At 34.8% G+C, this 18,201-nt stretch overlaps 2 protein-coding genes across 2 annotated transcripts in view; one reads left to right on the top strand and one right to left on the bottom strand.

The window, feature by feature from the left end:
- Positions 1-17,156, bottom strand: part of rec8b (REC8 meiotic recombination protein b) — a 19,282-nt gene extending 2,126 nt beyond the window's left edge. Inside the window, exons 1-13 of the mRNA XM_073830384.1 lie at positions 17,101-17,156; positions 16,695-16,763; positions 16,418-16,560; positions 13,144-13,219; positions 12,864-12,984; positions 12,587-12,641; positions 12,430-12,497; positions 12,043-12,121; positions 11,012-11,093; positions 6,976-7,132; positions 6,638-6,778; positions 3,411-3,483; positions 2,922-3,079 (exon numbers count right to left, since the gene is read on the bottom strand). Coding sequence (XP_073686485.1) covers positions 2,922-3,079; positions 3,411-3,483; positions 6,638-6,778; positions 6,976-7,132; positions 11,012-11,093; positions 12,043-12,121; positions 12,430-12,497; positions 12,587-12,641; positions 12,864-12,984; positions 13,144-13,219; positions 16,418-16,560; positions 16,695-16,763; positions 17,101-17,156 — 1,278 coding nt within the window. The remainder of the gene's footprint in view (positions 1-2,921; positions 3,080-3,410; positions 3,484-6,637; positions 6,779-6,975; positions 7,133-11,011; positions 11,094-12,042; positions 12,122-12,429; positions 12,498-12,586; positions 12,642-12,863; positions 12,985-13,143; positions 13,220-16,417; positions 16,561-16,694; positions 16,764-17,100) is intronic.
- Positions 17,157-17,900: 744 nt separating this feature from the next.
- pdcd6 (programmed cell death 6) overlaps positions 17,901-18,201 on the top strand; it is a 19,675-nt gene continuing 19,374 nt past the window's right edge. The window contains exon 1 of the mRNA XM_073830981.1: positions 17,901-18,065. Coding sequence (XP_073687082.1) covers positions 17,983-18,065 — 83 coding nt within the window. The 5' untranslated portion in view covers positions 17,901-17,982. The remainder of the gene's footprint in view (positions 18,066-18,201) is intronic.

Genomic DNA, 18,201 nt, shown 5'->3' with positions numbered 1-18,201 from the left:
TCAAAGAATCCTGAAAAATATATTTAACTGCTTTAAATATTGATAATAATAATAATAAATGTTTATTGAACAGCAAATCAGCATATTAGAATTATTTCTGAAGGATCATGTGACACTGAAGACTGGAGTAATGATGCTAAAAATGTAGCTTTGATCACAGGAATAAATTACATTTTAAAATATATTCAAATATAACACAGTTATTTTAAATAGTAAAAATATTTCACAATATTACTGCTGTTGCTGTATTTTGAATGAAATAAATGCAGGCTTGGTGAACCTTTTGACTGGTAGTCTAGGTGATTTTGAATATCTCTTCTTGGAAACAGAATACTTCTCCATATACACACACACACACACACACACACACAAAACCTTTAAAAACATTTAAACGGTACAGTTTCTGTCACTGTTCTAGTTTCTTTTATTTGAGAGAATTTGCAGTATGGCTTGTTTTTTTAGTTTGTTTTTAATAAAGCATTCTTTAAAGCACAAAAATAAATTAACAGTAAAACAATAATTTAAAATGTACTTGAAAATAAAGGTTTTATTTGACAATATTTTAAAATGCACTTTTAAAGGGATAGTTCACCTAAAAATTAAAATGATCCCATAATTTACTCACCCTCAAGCCATCCTAAATGTATATGACTTTCTTCTTACAGACAAATACAATCTGAGTCATATTAAAAAATGTACTGGCTCTTCCAAGCTTTATAATGACAATGAATGGGTGTTGAGATTTGGAAGTCCAATTAATGTGCATCTATCCATCATAAAAATTACTCCACACGGCTCTGAGGGTTAGTAATGAACTTCTGTAGTGAATCGAACTGTTGGTGTAAGAAAAATATCCATATTTAAAACTTTTTAATCAGTAATCTCTAGTTGCCGCTAACTGTCATCTGCGCGTTCACAAGTGAATAGCGTTCTAGAGAATGATTTAGGACATAAAAGTAGCGAGGACATTTTTTAATATACCTCAGACTGTATTCATCTGAAAGAAGAAAGTCATATGCACCTAGGATGGCTTGAGGGTGAGTAAAGCATGGGGTAGTTTTCATTTTTGGGTGAACTATCACTTTAAATGTGCTAGCTGAGAAACCAAGCCATGAAAGTGTATTTGTACACCTAAATGGAGTTTTATTTCATTAAAACGATAATATCTGTACACCCCTAGTTCTTGTTAAATACAATAAAGTGCACTTCTTTTTCACAAGGGCTTTAAAAGGATAGTTCTCCCACACATTAATATTCTTTTATCATTTACAGACTCTCATATCATGTGGATGAGTACATTATCGTTTATCGCATGAGCAAATGATAATGAGATTTCCATTTTTGGGTGAACCAACACTTTGAATGCACTATAGTGTACAGTGGTGTGAAAAAGTGTTGGCCCCTTCCTGATTTTTTTTTTTTTTTTTTGCATGTTTGTCACACTTTAATGTTTCAGATCATCAAACAAATTTAAATATTAATCAAAGATAACGCAAGTATACACAACATGCAGTTTTTGAATGAAGTTTTTTTTATTATGAAGGGAAAACGAAATCAAAACCCACATGGCCCTGTGTGATAATAACTTAATAACTGGTTGCCCACCCTTGGCAGCAACAACTGCAATCAAGCATTTGTGATAACTTGCAATGAGTCTGTTACAGCGCTGTGCAGGAACTTTGGCTCATTCATCTTGGCAGAATTGTTGTAATTCAGCCACATTGGAGGGTTTTTAAGCATGAATCGCCTTTTTAAGGTCATGCCACAGCATCTCAATAGGATTCAGGTCAGGACTTTGACCATGCCACTCCAAAGTCTTCATTTTGTTTTTCTTCAGCCATTCAGAGGTAGATTTGCTGGTGTGTTTTGAATCATTGTCCTGCTGCAGAACCCAAGTTCGCTTCAGCTTGAGATCACAAACAGATGGCCGGACATTGTCCTTCACGATTTTTTGGTAGACAGCAGAATTCATGGTTTCATTTATCACAGCAAGTCTTCCAGGTCCAGAAGCAGCAAAACAGCCCCAGACCATCACACTACCACCACAATATTTTACTGTTGGTATGATGTTCTTTTTCTGAAATGCTGTTACTTTTACGCCAAATGTAATGGGACACACACCTTCCAAAAAGTTCAACTTTTGTCTGGCCAGTCCACAGAGTATTTTCACAAAAGTCTTGGGGATCATCAAGATATGTTTTGGCAAAACTGAGACGAGCCTTTATGTTCTTTTTGCTCAGCAGCAGGTTTTGTCTTGGAACTCTGTCATGCAGGCCATTTTTGCCCAGTCTCTTTCTTATGGTGGAGTCATGAACACTGACCTTAACTGAGGCAAGAGAGGCCTGCAGTTCTTTAGATGTTGTTGTGGGGTCTTTTGTGACCTCTTGGATGAGTCGTCGCTGCGCTCTTGGGGTAATATTGGTCGACCGGCCACTCCTGGGAAGGTTCACCACTGTTCCATGTTTTCGCCATTTGAGGATAATGGCTCTCACTGTAGTTCGCTGGAGTCCCAAAGCTTTAGAAATGGCTTTATAACCTTTTCCAGACTGATAGATCTCAACTACTTTATTTCTCATTTCTTCCTGAATTTCTTTGGATCTCAACATGATGTGTAGCTTTTGAGGATCTTTTGGTCTACTTCACTTTGTCAGGCAGGTCCAATTTAAGTGATTTCTTGATTGCGAACAGGTGTGGCAGTAATCAGGCCTGGGTCTGGCTAGAGTAACTGAACTCAGGTGTGTTCCCTTCATAAAAAAACCCTTCATTTAAAAACTGAATGTTGTGTTTACTTGTGTTATCTTTGATTAATATTTAAATTTGTTTGATGATCTGAAACTGTATCGATCAGATCATGACCTTGAACTGAAAGATCAGGGCTCTGAGTCTGACATGACCAGATAAGCAACTTAAGATTTCTTCACCTCTCTGCTAGACTCCCGACTCCTCTCTGTTCCTCTTTCTTTCTCCATCTCCAATGGCTCACTCTCCTCCTGCACCTGTCGTTTCCTGGAGGGACGGGGGAGTGAAGAAGGAACGCTGCAGCATTTCCATAGCGCTTGGAGGTCAGGGTGGATGAGCACTGCAATACAAGGACCGGAGGCATGTCAGTGATTATAAGGGTGAAGTGTTGTGCAAGGGTAAGGGTGCTTCCTGACTTCCTGATAAAACTGCTGAGGCTTTTTGATGGTCCAGTGGTTTCATTATTAAGATCCACTAAACTGTTCAAGGCAAGTAAAAAGAGCTGATGCAGTAGTTTCCCAGTTTGTTGATAAATATTTGTGCTGTATATGTGATCGAATAAAAAACTGATACTTTCCAAGGCTGTTAATGACTTTATGAACAATGATATTGAAACAATTTTTATATACAAGTAAGAATTTATGAGTGGTGCACAGTGTGTGACGACATACAGTTACACGGTGTGCTGAGCAGAACTGCTGCTGGTGCCTTCAGAGAGGCAGGAATATTTAGGAGAGTGTCAGACTAGGGAAAAAGAGAAAGAAAGATGAAGACAGAATTAGAGAAAGAGAATCACATTTATCATTTAAACTAATCATTTAATTGGGTTGAAGAAAAAAACAGCTTCACCATCAAAGCAGATGGTTTACAGTAAAAAAAAGCTACCAATCAAAAGTTTTTGAACAGTAAGTTTTTAATGTTTTTTTTTAAAAAAGACTGTTCTGCTCACCAAGCCTGCATTTATTTGATCCAAAGTACAGCAAAAACAGTAAAATTTTCAGCATCATTACTCCAGTCTTCAGTGTCACGTGATCCTTCAAAAATCATTCTAAGATGCTGATTTGCTGTTAAAGAAACATTTTATTATTATCAATATTTAAAACAGTTGAGTTTTAAATTTTTAAGATAAGCACTTATCTAAAAATACCTTTTGTAACATTATAGAGTATACTATTCAAAAGCTTTGATGTAGTACAATTATTTTTTAATTTTATTTAATTTTATCTTTTTTTTTAATTATAGAAGTAATACTTTTATTTAGCAAGGATGTTACAAGATTACTATTTCAGATAAATGCTGTTCTCCTGAACTTTCTATTTATCAAAGAAACCTGAAAAAAATTCTACTCAACGTAATGATAATATTTTTTTTTTAGCAGAAAATCAGAATATTAGGATGATTTCTGAAGGATCATGTGACTAGAGTAATGATGCTAAAAATTCTGCATTGAAATCACAAGAAATTATACTTTAAAATATATTCAAATAGAAAACAGTTACTTTAAATAGTTAAAATATTTCACAATTTTACTGATTTTGCTGTGCTTTGGCTCAAATAAATGCAGGCTTGGTGAGCAGGAGAGACTTAAAAAACATTAAAAATCTTACTGTTCAAAAACTTTTGACTGCTAGTGTATATGTATTTTAACATTTTTTTGGCTACACTTTAATCTGGGGACCAACTCTTACAATTAACTACTAATTACAACTTTCGTCTCTGTAAACTCTTAATTTGCTGCGTATTAATAGTAAGTAGTAGTTAAGTTTAGGTCTAGGGTGGCATTAAAGGATCGAAAATGAGTCAGAATAAGGCATTAATATGGGTTACTGATAAGTACTAAGTACTAATAAACAGTCAATATACTAGTAATATGTACAGGGCTAAGGATTGGAGTTATATAATATAAATGGAGTGATATAAATGGATTAAATAAATTAGTTAAAAGAAACAAATAGTGATAGATATTATTAAATGTACTGCAAATACAGTTAACAGACTTAATCTCGAAATTTCGTCAGGCAGAAATGTACTTCACAGTGAAGCACTAGGATTACTGGTATTGAATTGTCATCATTTACACACCCTCATGCCTTTCCAAACCTGTATGAATTGCTCTCTTCTGTAAAAAGAAATTTTAAAGAATGTTACTGAATAGACTAACATCTATTATATTAAAAACAGACATTTCTTAAATGATTTTTTATTGTTCCACGAATTAAAATCATACAGGTTTGGAATGACAGTGAGATTGGTAAAGAGTTAACACCTAATTTATGTAACACACTGACAGGCCCAGGCTGTTTATATTTCATCAAGCTCTAATTCATTAACTTCAATTAAAATTTATTAGAACGATTAAAAGTTAATCTATTAATAAGCTCATAGTCTCAGTAAAACCACGCTCCTTGTTACCATTGATATGGTTTATAAAATAAATAAATAAAAATAAACTATAGAATTTATAATAAAAAATAGTGTAAACACATGCAGAAATTATGAAAACAACTATCATAATACTTGTTTGTACACACTGAACTACAGTTTAAAATTTTGGGGTCAGTAAGACTTTATGTAATACTTTTAATCTGCCGGGATGCACTGAAAAGAAAAGTTAAGGTATTGTATGTTACAAAAGATTTCTTTTTCAAATAAATGCTGTTCTTTTGAACTTTCTATTTATCTAAGAATATACAGAATGTATCAGTTTCCATAAAAATATTAAGCAGTTAACTGTTTTCAACATTGACATTAAAGGTTCTTGAACAAATCAGTATATTAAAAGGATTTCTGAAAGATCATGTGACACTAAAAACTGAAGTAATGGCTACTGTATTCAGCTGTACTATCACAAATATAAATTACATTTTCAATTATATTACAATAGAAAACAGTTATTTTAAATTGTAAAAATATTTTACAATAATGTAGTTTTATTGTATTTTTGATCAAATAAATGCAGCTTTGATGAACACAAACAATATCCAAAGAATATTACTAACCAAATATTTGCACAGTATGTATAAAAAAATCATTGTATGTGTATGTATTCAATTATTTAATTTATTAAAATTATTTATTATTTTGGAAATTATGGCATTAGAGTTAAGGTTTAAAAAACATATATTTTTATTTCAGTATTCATACCTATTTAATTTCTAACTATTTAAGACATATGTGACCCTGGACCACAAAACCAGTCTTAAGTCGCTGGGGTATATTTGTAGCAATAGCCAAAAATACATTGTATGGGTCAAAATTATTGATTTTTCTTTTATGTCAAAAATCATTAGGAAATTAAATAAAGATCATGTTACATTAAGATTTTTTGTAAAATTCCTACTGTAAACCTATCAAAATGTAATTTTTTATTAGTAATATGCATTGTTAAGAACTGATTTTCTCAGTATTTTGATTTTTTTGCACCCTCAGATTCCAGATTTTCAAATAGATGTATCTCGGCCAAATATTGTCCTATCCTAACAAACTATACATCAATAGAAAGCTTATTTATTTTCATTTTATTTATTACAGCTTTCATATAATGTATATATCTCAGTTTTGTAAAATTTAACCTTATGACTGGTTTTGTGGTCCAGGGTCACATATTTCTCTAAAGGTCAATACAATCAAGCAACAGCAACATGTAATTAATTTAAATAATATTTATGTAGTTTTTTGTTTTTTTGTTTTTAAGCATATTTTAGTACGCTTTCATAATAGAGGCACTCCTAACCTCCTAAAAATCTGTGCTCCTGCTCTATTGCTGGAAAATTAAGATGCATCAAGAATCGTTGTACTCGCACTGTGACTCCCTGAAACTACATCGACTCACATCATGAGGTGTCTAAAGATTTCCAGCACTACTGATTAGATTAGTTATCTATCACAGAGCTCCCACCAGAGATTGAGTTTCAATCTGAGGGTTGTTGATTTGTTGCCGCATTGCATCCTGGGAAATCTGTGTGTTTTGGTCAGCGAAGATCAGTTGGCGTTTGCGACCCCGTCTCTTTGGAGGGACTGATTGCTCCACTTGGAGTGTCTGAGAAAAGTGGAGTGACAAAACAGGAGAAAGAATGAAAGAGCGAGAGGTTATTATGACACTGAGCACACTATTGTGGATTTAGGCCAATGTAACTGCCTTTGCTACAAAAGCGTTCACGCTTCAAAAAACATATGGATTATATAACGCTGGAGCGTAATGGGCAAGGTAATGTGGACATGACTACACACACAAACCTCACTGGAGCGCTCCATCTCCACGTCTCTCTCGCTCGCCTCTGTGGTTGGTGGCAAGGTGATGGGAGGAGGGGTCATCTCCATAGCCACCTTATCTAAGGTGACCTCCGTAAGACGCCCATTCCCCTCATCCACGATGCACTCGCTGTTCTTCAGTCTGCAAACATGCATTTAGTGATGATTTGAAACAATGAAAACCCTGTAAACACAAGCGGCTAGTTCAGGCAAACATTATGGGCTCCATTAAATTGTGCAGTCAAGCAGATTCTTTATTTCAGATATATTTAGGTCAAGGACATTTGGCCCAACTGCTGTCACTGTCTATATAAATTGATGTTATGTTGGGTCTCAACCAAACTAAGAGTCTGCCTGGCTGCTTTATTTTGACCCACATGCCACATGTATGAACTACACAGCAAAAACCCAATCGATTTGTTTAGACATGCACTGCATAAACTAGATTTTTGATTAAAAAAAAAACATGAAAAATCCATAAAACACATATACATGTATTTTTCATGAAGCACAATTGAAACCACATTTACATTAAAAATGCTTGTTTACCTGAAAAGTCCATTTTCACCACTATATATAAATAAAAAAGGTTATTGTGACTTTTTATCTTACAATTCTTTTTTTTCTCAGAACTGTGTGATACAAACTGGCAATTCAGAATTGTGGGATATGAACTCACAGTTGCATCAGAATTGCGAGATATAAACACAATTGCGAGAAATAAAGTCAGAATTGCTATTTATTCTGACGTTTTTCTAGCAAATGTGAGTTTTTATCTCGCAATTCTGACTTTTTTCCTTCAATTGCGAGTTATAAAGTCAGAATTGCGTGATATAAACTCACAATTGCGTCAGAATTGTGAGATAAAAACACAACTGTGAGAAATGAAGTCAGAATTGCTATTTTTTCTGACGTTTTTCTAGTTTTCATCTCGCAATTCTGACTTGCAATTGTAAGTTATAAAGTGCAATTCTGAGCAGAAAAAAAAGATTCTCGCAATTCTGACTTAACTTACAATTGCGAGATATAAACTCGTAATTCTGAGAAAAAAGTCAGAATTGTGAGTTTATATGTTGCAATTCTGACTTTATTTCTCAGAATTGTGACATTATTTCTCAGAATTGCGAGTTTATATGTTGCAACTCTGACTTTATTTTTCAGAATTGCGACATTATTTCTCAGAATTGCTTGTTTATTTCTCTTATTATTATTTCTCAAAATTGCATGATATAAACTCACAATTGTGAGTTATAGAGTCCGAACTGTGTGATATAAACAATTGTAAGAAAGTCAGAATTGCTTGTTTTTAGTGTTTTTTTAGCTTATAAAATTTTTATTAAAAAACTTTTTTTTCGCAAATCTGAGTTTGTATCTCGCAATTTTGACTTTTCTTGCAATTTTGAGTTTATATCTTGAGTTTATATTCTGACTTTTTTCTCAGAATTGTAAAATAAAAACTCAATTGCAAGTTATAAAGTCCACTTCTGGGGTCCGTTCTTCGTACCTCGCTTACTACATCCAAGATCAAATGACACATCCAAGATCAAATCATCGCGCTAACTATGACCTCGCTATTCCGGTTCTCCGAACGCACCTGTTGTTGATGATTAGTATAGCTGAATGAAGTAATCTGAGATCACTGGGTGGCTTAAAAGGGGCTACGTAAAATATAATAAGTGAAATATAAGAATATTCTACAGAATGGTAATATTTATCACTTATATTGCTTTTAGTCTCTTGAAAAGAGACTCTGAAAAAATCTGTTTGTTTGTTTATAACAGCAACCAAGAAAAGGGCAGAGCAAAAAAAGATAGGTGGTGGTCCTGCACCTCCTCACACCCCGGCAGAGGAGCTGGCCCTAGGGTTTATGCCACTAGACCCATTGTTGAGGGCATCCCTGGGGGCAGCTCTTCCTTACACCAGCAGCACCTTCATAACTGGTTAATGAGCTTATAATTCTATTTGTACAATGTAAAATATTTGGTTGTTGCCATAATTAAAATGCTTTTTGTACTTTAACGTTTATTTATTTATTTATTTTTTTTTTGTGTGTAGTTTTGCATAACACTCCATGATTTTTAACTGTTCCCACAGTGTGATTGAAGTATGCACAGTAAATTGGGATAATTATATATATATATAAAATTTGCTTACTCTGAAGTTCAATACTGCCTATTGGTATAAATAATTAAAAAAAAGTGTGTGTGTGGGCAGTACCACATCCCTTTGTAACACCATTATTTTTCCATTGCACAGGACAGTGAAGCAACCCTGTCAGAAGACTGGTTTGGAGGAAGTACCTGTAAGTGCATGCATAATTTGGCCTGAATTTGTATCTACTTGTGTACTTCTATTTCTGACTGCAGTGTGAGTTGCAGGCAGAGAGGCCTGATACAGAGGTGGACAGTCTTGTAATTAATTTTACTTCCTTTATGACATGTATTGACCATTAAATGTTGTCTCTACAAATGAAACAGGGTGACATCCATTTGCTCTATAAGAGAAGTCTCCAGCAAAAAATAGAGTATACTGAGCTAAAGAAACAAAAGCTTCTAGGTAAATCCACCTTCGCTTTTATAGCCGTGGTCTCTCATCTTGATTCCACAAAGTAATTTACTATTACTACTCTAAAATATAAATTAAATGTGAAATAATCAAATGAAATAGAATGATTTATAGTACATTTCCCTTTTTTAGAAAATGACCTATATGTGTCTGTATGAAATCAATAAGAGAATCAAATACTGCATTATCTTTAGTTACACTGATAATATTTATTTATGGAAAAACAGTGTTTAACAAACTACACAAACTATGTTTAAGTGACATATGCACTTTTCAAACGACAGACTGCATTTTTTTTTTTTTTATACAAAATAAATTTTTTAAAACAAAATTATTTTTTTTTGTACAAATTAATTGGGCAAATATCGCTGTTGCTTTCGTATAAATGAAGCGGACATAACTAAGTGGCCGCGATCTAATCCTGTTTACATAAAGTAAGCCTGCTCCAGAGCAGGTTTACGCTTACGGATCTGTTGCTATGACAGCAAGTCCCGGATGAGCGTCGAAGAACCGAATGATCCAAGATCACGCGAAATCGTCAACAATCAAATCCAGCTAACTTAGTTAGCGAGGTACGAAGAACGGACCCCTGAGAAGAAATAAGACTGATATGTTCTCAGAATTGCGAGTTTCTTTCTCACAATTCTGACTTAATAACTCAAAATTGTGCAATTCTGAGAAAAAAAGTCACAACTACGAGTTTATATGTTGCAATTCTGACTTTTATTTCTCAGAATTGTCATTATTTCTCAGAATTCCGAGTTAATGTCTTGCAATTCTGAATTTATAACTTCATATCTCACAATTGGGGGTTTATATTTCACAATTCTGACTTTATAACTCACAATTTCGAATTGCACAAAAGTCAGAATTGCACGTTTATATCACGCAGTTTTCAAAAAAAGTCAGAATTGTGAGATGAAAAAGTTTCAATAACCATTTTTTATTTTTTATTCAGTGGCGGAAACGGGTTTCCATGAAAAGGACTTAATTTAAAGTAGTTTCAGCCATTTAAGGTGCAACATACATGTAATGTTTGCTCACTTTTTTCTTATGCAATGAACTGTGCCATTTGCTATGTAGTGAATGACTGCATGTTTTGAGACAATTTATTAAACTACATTATTGCTTTCAAGCTTATGTCGCACTCCATGAGTTCAGCACTGCAGCAAGATGTCATGATGGGCATGAAAAAATGCATAATTCCCATAGTGACACTCTTAGCTGTTGTGAAAACTACTGACATTGTGCTGGAGCTTAAGTCATTACCATAACTAAACATACGGTTATTTATTACATGTCTGAACAAGCAGGTCTTGTGAAATTACAGTGCAGACAGCCAGTCAAAAAAGAATTTGACAAACAAATCAGAACTGGGAGCAGTACGACTAAACGAATTTGAATCTTGTGCATCCTTTTTAACCTACATGTCTCTATTTCCCTCAGTGTTACTCACTGTTCTATAGAGACCATAGCAGGATCCAGATCTCCTGATTTCTCCACTTCTGTCGCCCTCTCTCTCTCCTTATCTTCCTCATCTGAGAGAGCATACAAAAAACATCTGACTTACTGAGTCATTTAGAAACAGCTATTTGTAGCAGGCAGTTACAGTCTAAGTGATCTAAGTGATCAGGTTACGAATGAGTGCAAGCAGTATATTTTTGGCATTTTCTGTGCTGGGTTTTAGGGAATATCTGCAGAACCCATGTGGGAAAAAAATTCAAATATGCTACTGTTGAAAAGATTGGGGTCAGTAAGATTTTTTTTATTTTGAAAGAAAGAAAGAAATTATTTATTTGATTCCATAAACTATAACTATATTACTAAACTATTATTTCCATAAATGTTTTAAGCAGCACAACCATTTTCAACATGATAATAAAAAATTCTCAAGTTTCTTGAGCACCAAATCAGCGTATTAGAATGATTTCTGAAGGATTATGCGACACTAAAAACTTGCGTAATGGCTGCTGATTATTTAGGAATAAATTACATTTTAAATATATTAAAATAATTTTAAATAGCACTAATATTTCACAACATTACTGTTTTTGCCATATTTTTGATCTAATAATATATGATAATATTGTAAATATATGTAGTAATGTATATTTGTAATATTTTATGTGTATTTTCTAATATAACTTTACAATATATATCTTAAAATATATATTTTGGCCACACTGCAAGGGATGGTAATGGTAAAATGTGTTAAATGGAGTTGAGAGGATTACACTTACAGGTTAACTGAGAACATTGATCAAATTAGCTAAAAAATTTAATAAATGAACAGACAATGTGCGGGGGATGTGTTAGTTCATTCCAATTCGGCGGAAATCTGTGAAGCATTCTGCAGACTTCTGTGGGCAAAAAGTCTGTGTGGGCCTGTGAATGGCTAATAATGACACATTAGCTCTCTTAATTGAGATCAATATTCATTTAAGTGTCTATCTATCAGTCCATCTACTCATCTGTCGATCTCACCACCAAGATGGAACTGATCTTGCTGTTCCATGAGCAAGTCGATCTCCTGAGCTGTGGCTTCAGGTAACTCTGCCCCACCAAACTGGAATATAATAAGGAACATTAGATTGGGAAAACAGCATATGAAGCATGTGGTACAATAAACATAGATTAACAAGAATGAATAATATCATCTGGTGTTATCCGTGACTAAGCTTCATGTGGGTAGATGATCTGATTTCATCTAAAACTTGACAAAGAGCTGTATGAATTTTGTGGGGGCAAATAGTACAGAAGTGGCGTCATGTGTCTGGTGTGAGCAAAGGCTACGGACACAGACTCAAATATAGATCTCTGTCTGTTTTCTATTGCCAGTATGGAGGAGTGAGATGCATGTAGAGTGAAAATCACCTCCGCTGCTAGCACAGGCACCAGCTCTGCGTCTTTGATAGTGATTGATTCAGAAGTAGCAATGAGGCCTTGAAAGGGAAAGACAGGGATAGATTGGGTGAAAACCATAAAGATCAAGTCTTTGACCCACATCAGCTGCAATATTTCAAAATCTCACCTTTAGGTGATGTAATTTCCTTTCTGGCCACCAGAGGAGATGAGCCCTCTGTAAACTGCTGTGATGATAAACAATAAATCCATGGCTGAATGGCTCAAAAAGGGTCAGGGTGGGATAAATGCGATTATTTTAGTTAAATTCACTATTATGAACTCTACAGTTTTATCGGTTGCTATGCAGATGCTTGTGGATCCCAGTCTCTAAGATATTCTGGTCTCTAGATATGACTCCTATGAATAATTCATGCAAACTGTGTGTATATACTGCAGTTCATCACCTGAGATGGCAAGTAAGAACTAGGCGGCTCACAGTCAACCCCCATCAGTCCAAAAAAGGGCTCCAGTGCCCATTCTGCCTCCTCTAGTTGGAATAGAGAGTCAGGGACATTCAGCACCAACCTGGAAGGAAACATGATCCCAGAACAGCTTCTCAGGGGGAATCATAGCAACTGCAGTCATATAAACATCTGTCACGGGTGTATTTGAACAATATGAATGTCTGTGTCAGAATGAATTACATTAGTGACACAACATGACAGTGATGACTCTGAATCTGACCTATCAGTGTCTGGCATGTCAATGTTCAAGTGTCTCTTTGAGCGAAGCAAACGCTCGATGGTCTGCTGGACCTCCTCTGTGAGGAAAACAGAAAATATTTCAGTATATTTTAGTATAATAAAAGCACATTTGCTGGCAAATTAATGGACTATTGTGTATTCATTTGTTAGAAAAATATTATTCATAATATTCAATATATAATTCTACAGTTTAGTCAAAAGTCAAACGTTTACATACACCTCGCAGAATCTCCAAAATGTTAATTATTTTACCAAAATAAGAGGGATCATACAAAATGCATGTTATTTTTAATTTAGTACTGACCTGAATAAGAGATTTTACATAAAATACGTTTACATATAGTCCACAAGAGGATTTATAAAATGACCCTGTTGAAAAGTTTACATACGCTTGATTCTTATTACTGTGCTGTTGAATGATCCACAGCTGTGTTTTTGATGTTAAGTGATAGTTGTTTATGAGTCCCTTGTTTGTTCTAAACAGTTAAACTGCCCGCTGTTCTTCAGAAAAGTCCTTCAGGTCCCACAAATTCTTTGGTTTTTCAGCATTTTTGTGTATTTGAACTCTTTCCAACAATGACTGTATGATTTTTAGATGCATGTTTTCACACTGAGGACAACTGAAGGACTCATACGCAACTATTACAGAAGGTTTAAATGCTCACTGGTGCTCCAAAAGGAAAAACAATGCATGAAGAGCCAGGGGTGTAAACTTTTGAAGTAAATGAAGATGTGTAAATTTTTTTGTGTACATTTTGCCTAAATATAATATTATTTCATTTAGTACTGCCCTTCAGAAGCAACAAAAAATACTTAGTTATTTCCCAGAAGACAAAATAAGTTAAATTTACCCTGATCTTCAAAATAAAAAAGTTTTCAGCCCCGGCTCTTAATATACAGTATGTGCATTATGTTTCCTTCTGAACCCTCAATGAGCATTTGAACCTTCTGTAATAGTCCTCAGTGTAAAAGATGGATCTCAAAATCATACAGTCATTGTTGGAAAAGGTTCAAATACACAAAAATGCTGAAAAAACTGAATTTGTGGGACCTGAAGGATTTTTCAGTTTAAAGGTTGTATCAGCGATTTCTAGGCTGAAAAACAAAGTGTCAATTTCAGCTGACCTTTCATCACGATCCGCTCGCTGCCTGCCCCATAAATCGTCTGTGAAAAAAACGCGTCTCTCTGGTCAGCCTAGGGTCCGAGATATGCCAAAAAAACAATCGGCACTACCAACCTTTCCACACATAAACAAACATTGTTCCAACCAATCAGCTTCAGGGGTTTGGTGTTGTGGACTTTCGCTCCGCCTCCCTCACATCCCTGCACCAGTAGGAAAGTCCACAACACCAAACCCCTGACGCTGATTGGTTGGAACAATGTTTGTTTATGTGTGGAAAGGTTGGTAGTGCCGATTGTTTTTTTGGCATATCTCGGACCCTAGGCTGACCAGAGAGACGCGTTTTTTTCACAGACAATTTATGGGGCAGGCAGCGAGCGGATCGTGAAGAAAGGTCAGCTGAAATTGACACTTTATGTTTTAGGCTAGAAATCGCTGATACAACCTTTAACTATTCAGGACAAACAAGGGACTCATGAACAACTATCACCAAAAAAAAAAAAAAAAAAAAAAAAAAACACAGCTGTGGATCATTCAGGTAACAATACAGCATTAGGAATCAAGTGTATGTAAACTTTTGAATGAGGTCATTTTTATAAATTCAACTATTATTTTCTTTTGTGGGCTATATGTAAATGTCTTTTATGTGAAATATCTTATTCAGAATGATACTAAATAAAAAATAACATGCATTTTGTATGATCCCTCTTATTTTGGTAAAATAATTAACATTTTGCAGATTCTGCAAGGTGTATGTAAACTTTTGACTTTAACTGTAATGTAAGTCATGGATTCTTGCACCAAAATTTTTATTTAGTTTTTAATTTAGTAATTCAGTTCAATATAAACTTTTATGACCTCTCTTTAATTATTTAAAAAAGCAATAAATTAATAAAAACTATAAATAAAACAATATATTTTTGCAACTGTAACTTAAAGACTTTTATATCCAGATGACCTCTGTAATAACTTGGTAACTTTTGTGTGCTAGCATATTTAACACCTGTCATTTATCAGGCTGGGACATTTTACTGAATATTATACAGGCATCGATATGTAAATCATATGTTAATGTCTTCACTCTGATATCATAACCCTGATGATTTCTTGCTTGTTTTTGCAGTTAAGTTTTGATAAATGGTTTGGGTGGACTGGAGCTGAAATTGGTCTACATAGTGGAAAAAATTATTGTCCAAACATCATTTTAAGGTCATTTGATATTCAAATGAATTCTGTTCAATTTTGCCCTCTATAGATTAAGCTGTTTGTTCAGCTTGTCTCCACCGTATTAAAGTTAATGCATTTGTTTGTGCATCTTTACATGCGTTGCCATTCCTGTCTGCAGTTTTCTGAGATCTCTGTGTCATTTTGATGAATGCTTTCAATCTCACCTTACTTGAATTGTTCCCTGATTAACAGTTGCTTATCAATGACATGCTATTCTTTAAACACACTCAATACATGACAATGTGTTTTAAAGTTAAGATTTCACAACAGCATTAATTTGCTCCTGAGTGCAAACATTGTTGGCAGCTATCTTAAATTTTAATTACCAAAGCATTTTAATAACTGTTTATTCTGCTGGGAAACAAACAGTTTCTCAGATACAGGCAGCTGATCAATACAAGATAATGATGTGTGCTATTTGACCATATGTGCCTCCCTCATTGGGTCACGTAATAGTAATAGTAATAGTAGACCAGAACAAGTGTTACATCAAACACTATTAGAGGGTGTTTCATTAGTGCATGTTTTGCATTGTATTGTTGGTCTTGTATTGCACATCCCCAGTGAAAATAAGTGTGCTTAATCATGCACTTGAACAAAAAATAACTGATTGGTTATTAGCATTCTTCAAAATATATTTTTGGTTACCCCGGAAGAAATTCATAGAGGTTTGGAAAACATGAGTAAATGACAGAACTTTTTAATGGTGAACTTCTTTTAAGTCCTACTTGAGTGGGTCAAAAGCCAAGTATAGTATTTCCATAATAAGTGCTCTTTTTAAAAGTATGCTACAGTGTACTTCACTTTGTTTTGGTTGGACTGAAATAATTCTTTAAATGTTGTGTTGTAGAAATGTTCATAAAGCAGCCCTAGTCAACACTTCTACACTCATGACAACTATCTCACCCAGCAAAAAAGCACATTGGCGATGGTAGACGATGACTACGCCATACTGGAGCTGAGAGGACAGGTAAAGAGAGAAACGTGGCCGGGGAAGAGTGGGATGGACTGGAGGAACCTGGACCATCACGTAATCCACAATGTCCTCACTATATATACACACAAACACAACCTACTGATTAACATTTTCAAATTTTGACAATAAAACACCTGAAAGGAAGAGTACCACTCATTATCAATTTTGATATGATGATATTTTGAATGAGAAACAGATTTTTCTAACCATGTTCGCCCAACATTGACCTTGAGATACTCTCTTCTGGAAATCCTGATGCCTTTAGTGGCTGCCAACCTGAAAACAAACAAACAAACAACTAAATTCAACAAACAAAACTTCAATCAATGTTTTGATAAATAGGACACTAACGTTACTGTTTTTAAATAAAACTTCTAAATGTAGGTTCAGTATAACTGTACCTAATCTATGGAGTTTATTTTAACTTTCCATATTACATAGAGTTAAATTTGACTAAAAACGTTACCTCAGCGCGGTTATCAAGTGAGTAACGTTAGGATAGAAAAAAATCGATGCACATTTTTTTAACAAACGGCCAGTAACGTTAAATTAATATAATATTGTTATTACTATTTAATTAAATTCATAATCATCGTTATACTGAAGTACATACCAGATAGTAGAGAAGCAGCCAGTGTGACGCTGAAGCACGTTTGGATAATAAAACATTTTACCTCAGAGTTCGGTTTTACACAAATCTCAACCCAATCGATATCTAATTTAAAATCTAATCTGATAACCTTTGGTCACACTTTACGTCTGCCAAAAACACGAGGAGATAATGTGAATTTCCTCAGATAAGCGCTAAATCAATACAGTGATCTTTTTTTTCATTCAGTTAGTTCTGTGAGGATTGATTGACAGATGACGAAGGCTGCGTCTCAAAGCCTAGTGAGCTCCCTACATAGACAGCGCCTTGGCGCGTTTTAAGGCTCTACAATGCTGTCTAGATAGGCAGCTTACTATTTTTTGACACACATTCGATGTTCTGAGAGACTGTATTTATTTTTTGTTATTCAAATGTATGTTCTATAGTTCAACGTGACACAATATGTATTTGTGTGACAATTTATTCACTGTAAGAATGTCTAATAAATTATGCTTCCCTATAGACGCCATATCATTTATGACTTTGGCCTTGAATACCCTTGATATTTGTGAGAAAAATACATTTATCCTGTCGAAATCTGTCATTCTGAACCAAACAAATATTTCATTTAAGAACAGTTCACATTTTCCATTAGTCAGACTGTTAGCCCCGCCCATTTAGCGCAAACAGTCCGCGCTGGCATGAGACGAGCCAATCAGAACAGCGGAAAGTCCCTGAGAGTGTTCGAAGGGGGCGGTTCCGTGTGACGTCCGCTAATTTTTAATGGGAAGTGGGGAGTTTCACGCCACGCCTCTGCGTGAAGAATTTTTTATAGTCAGATTTAAGCAAGTTGAATTTCGCTGCTCATAGAGCGCATTTTATCGTTTAGCGGGGCAAGCAGAGGACATGGCCTACCATAATCAGTACAGACCACCTCATTATAACAGCGCGCCACCGGATCAGGGCTTTTTATGGAATATATTTCAGAGGTGAGTGAAACACGACCACCGATTCCGCATTTGAACGCCTGTCGATTTGACAAGCGCAGCAGGAAAGAGCTTGTTCTTGCAAGTCACGTACAAGTAGAGACGAAATGCATTGGGAAACTTTAGTAGAGGACTGTAT

This window comes from Garra rufa, chromosome 24 (genome assembly GCF_049309525.1).
Source record: "Garra rufa chromosome 24, GarRuf1.0, whole genome shotgun sequence".
Taxonomy (NCBI): Eukaryota; Metazoa; Chordata; class Actinopteri; order Cypriniformes; family Cyprinidae; genus Garra; species Garra rufa.
The sequence above is the reverse complement of the archived record's forward strand: the minus strand, read 5'-3'. Positions and strand labels throughout refer to the sequence as shown.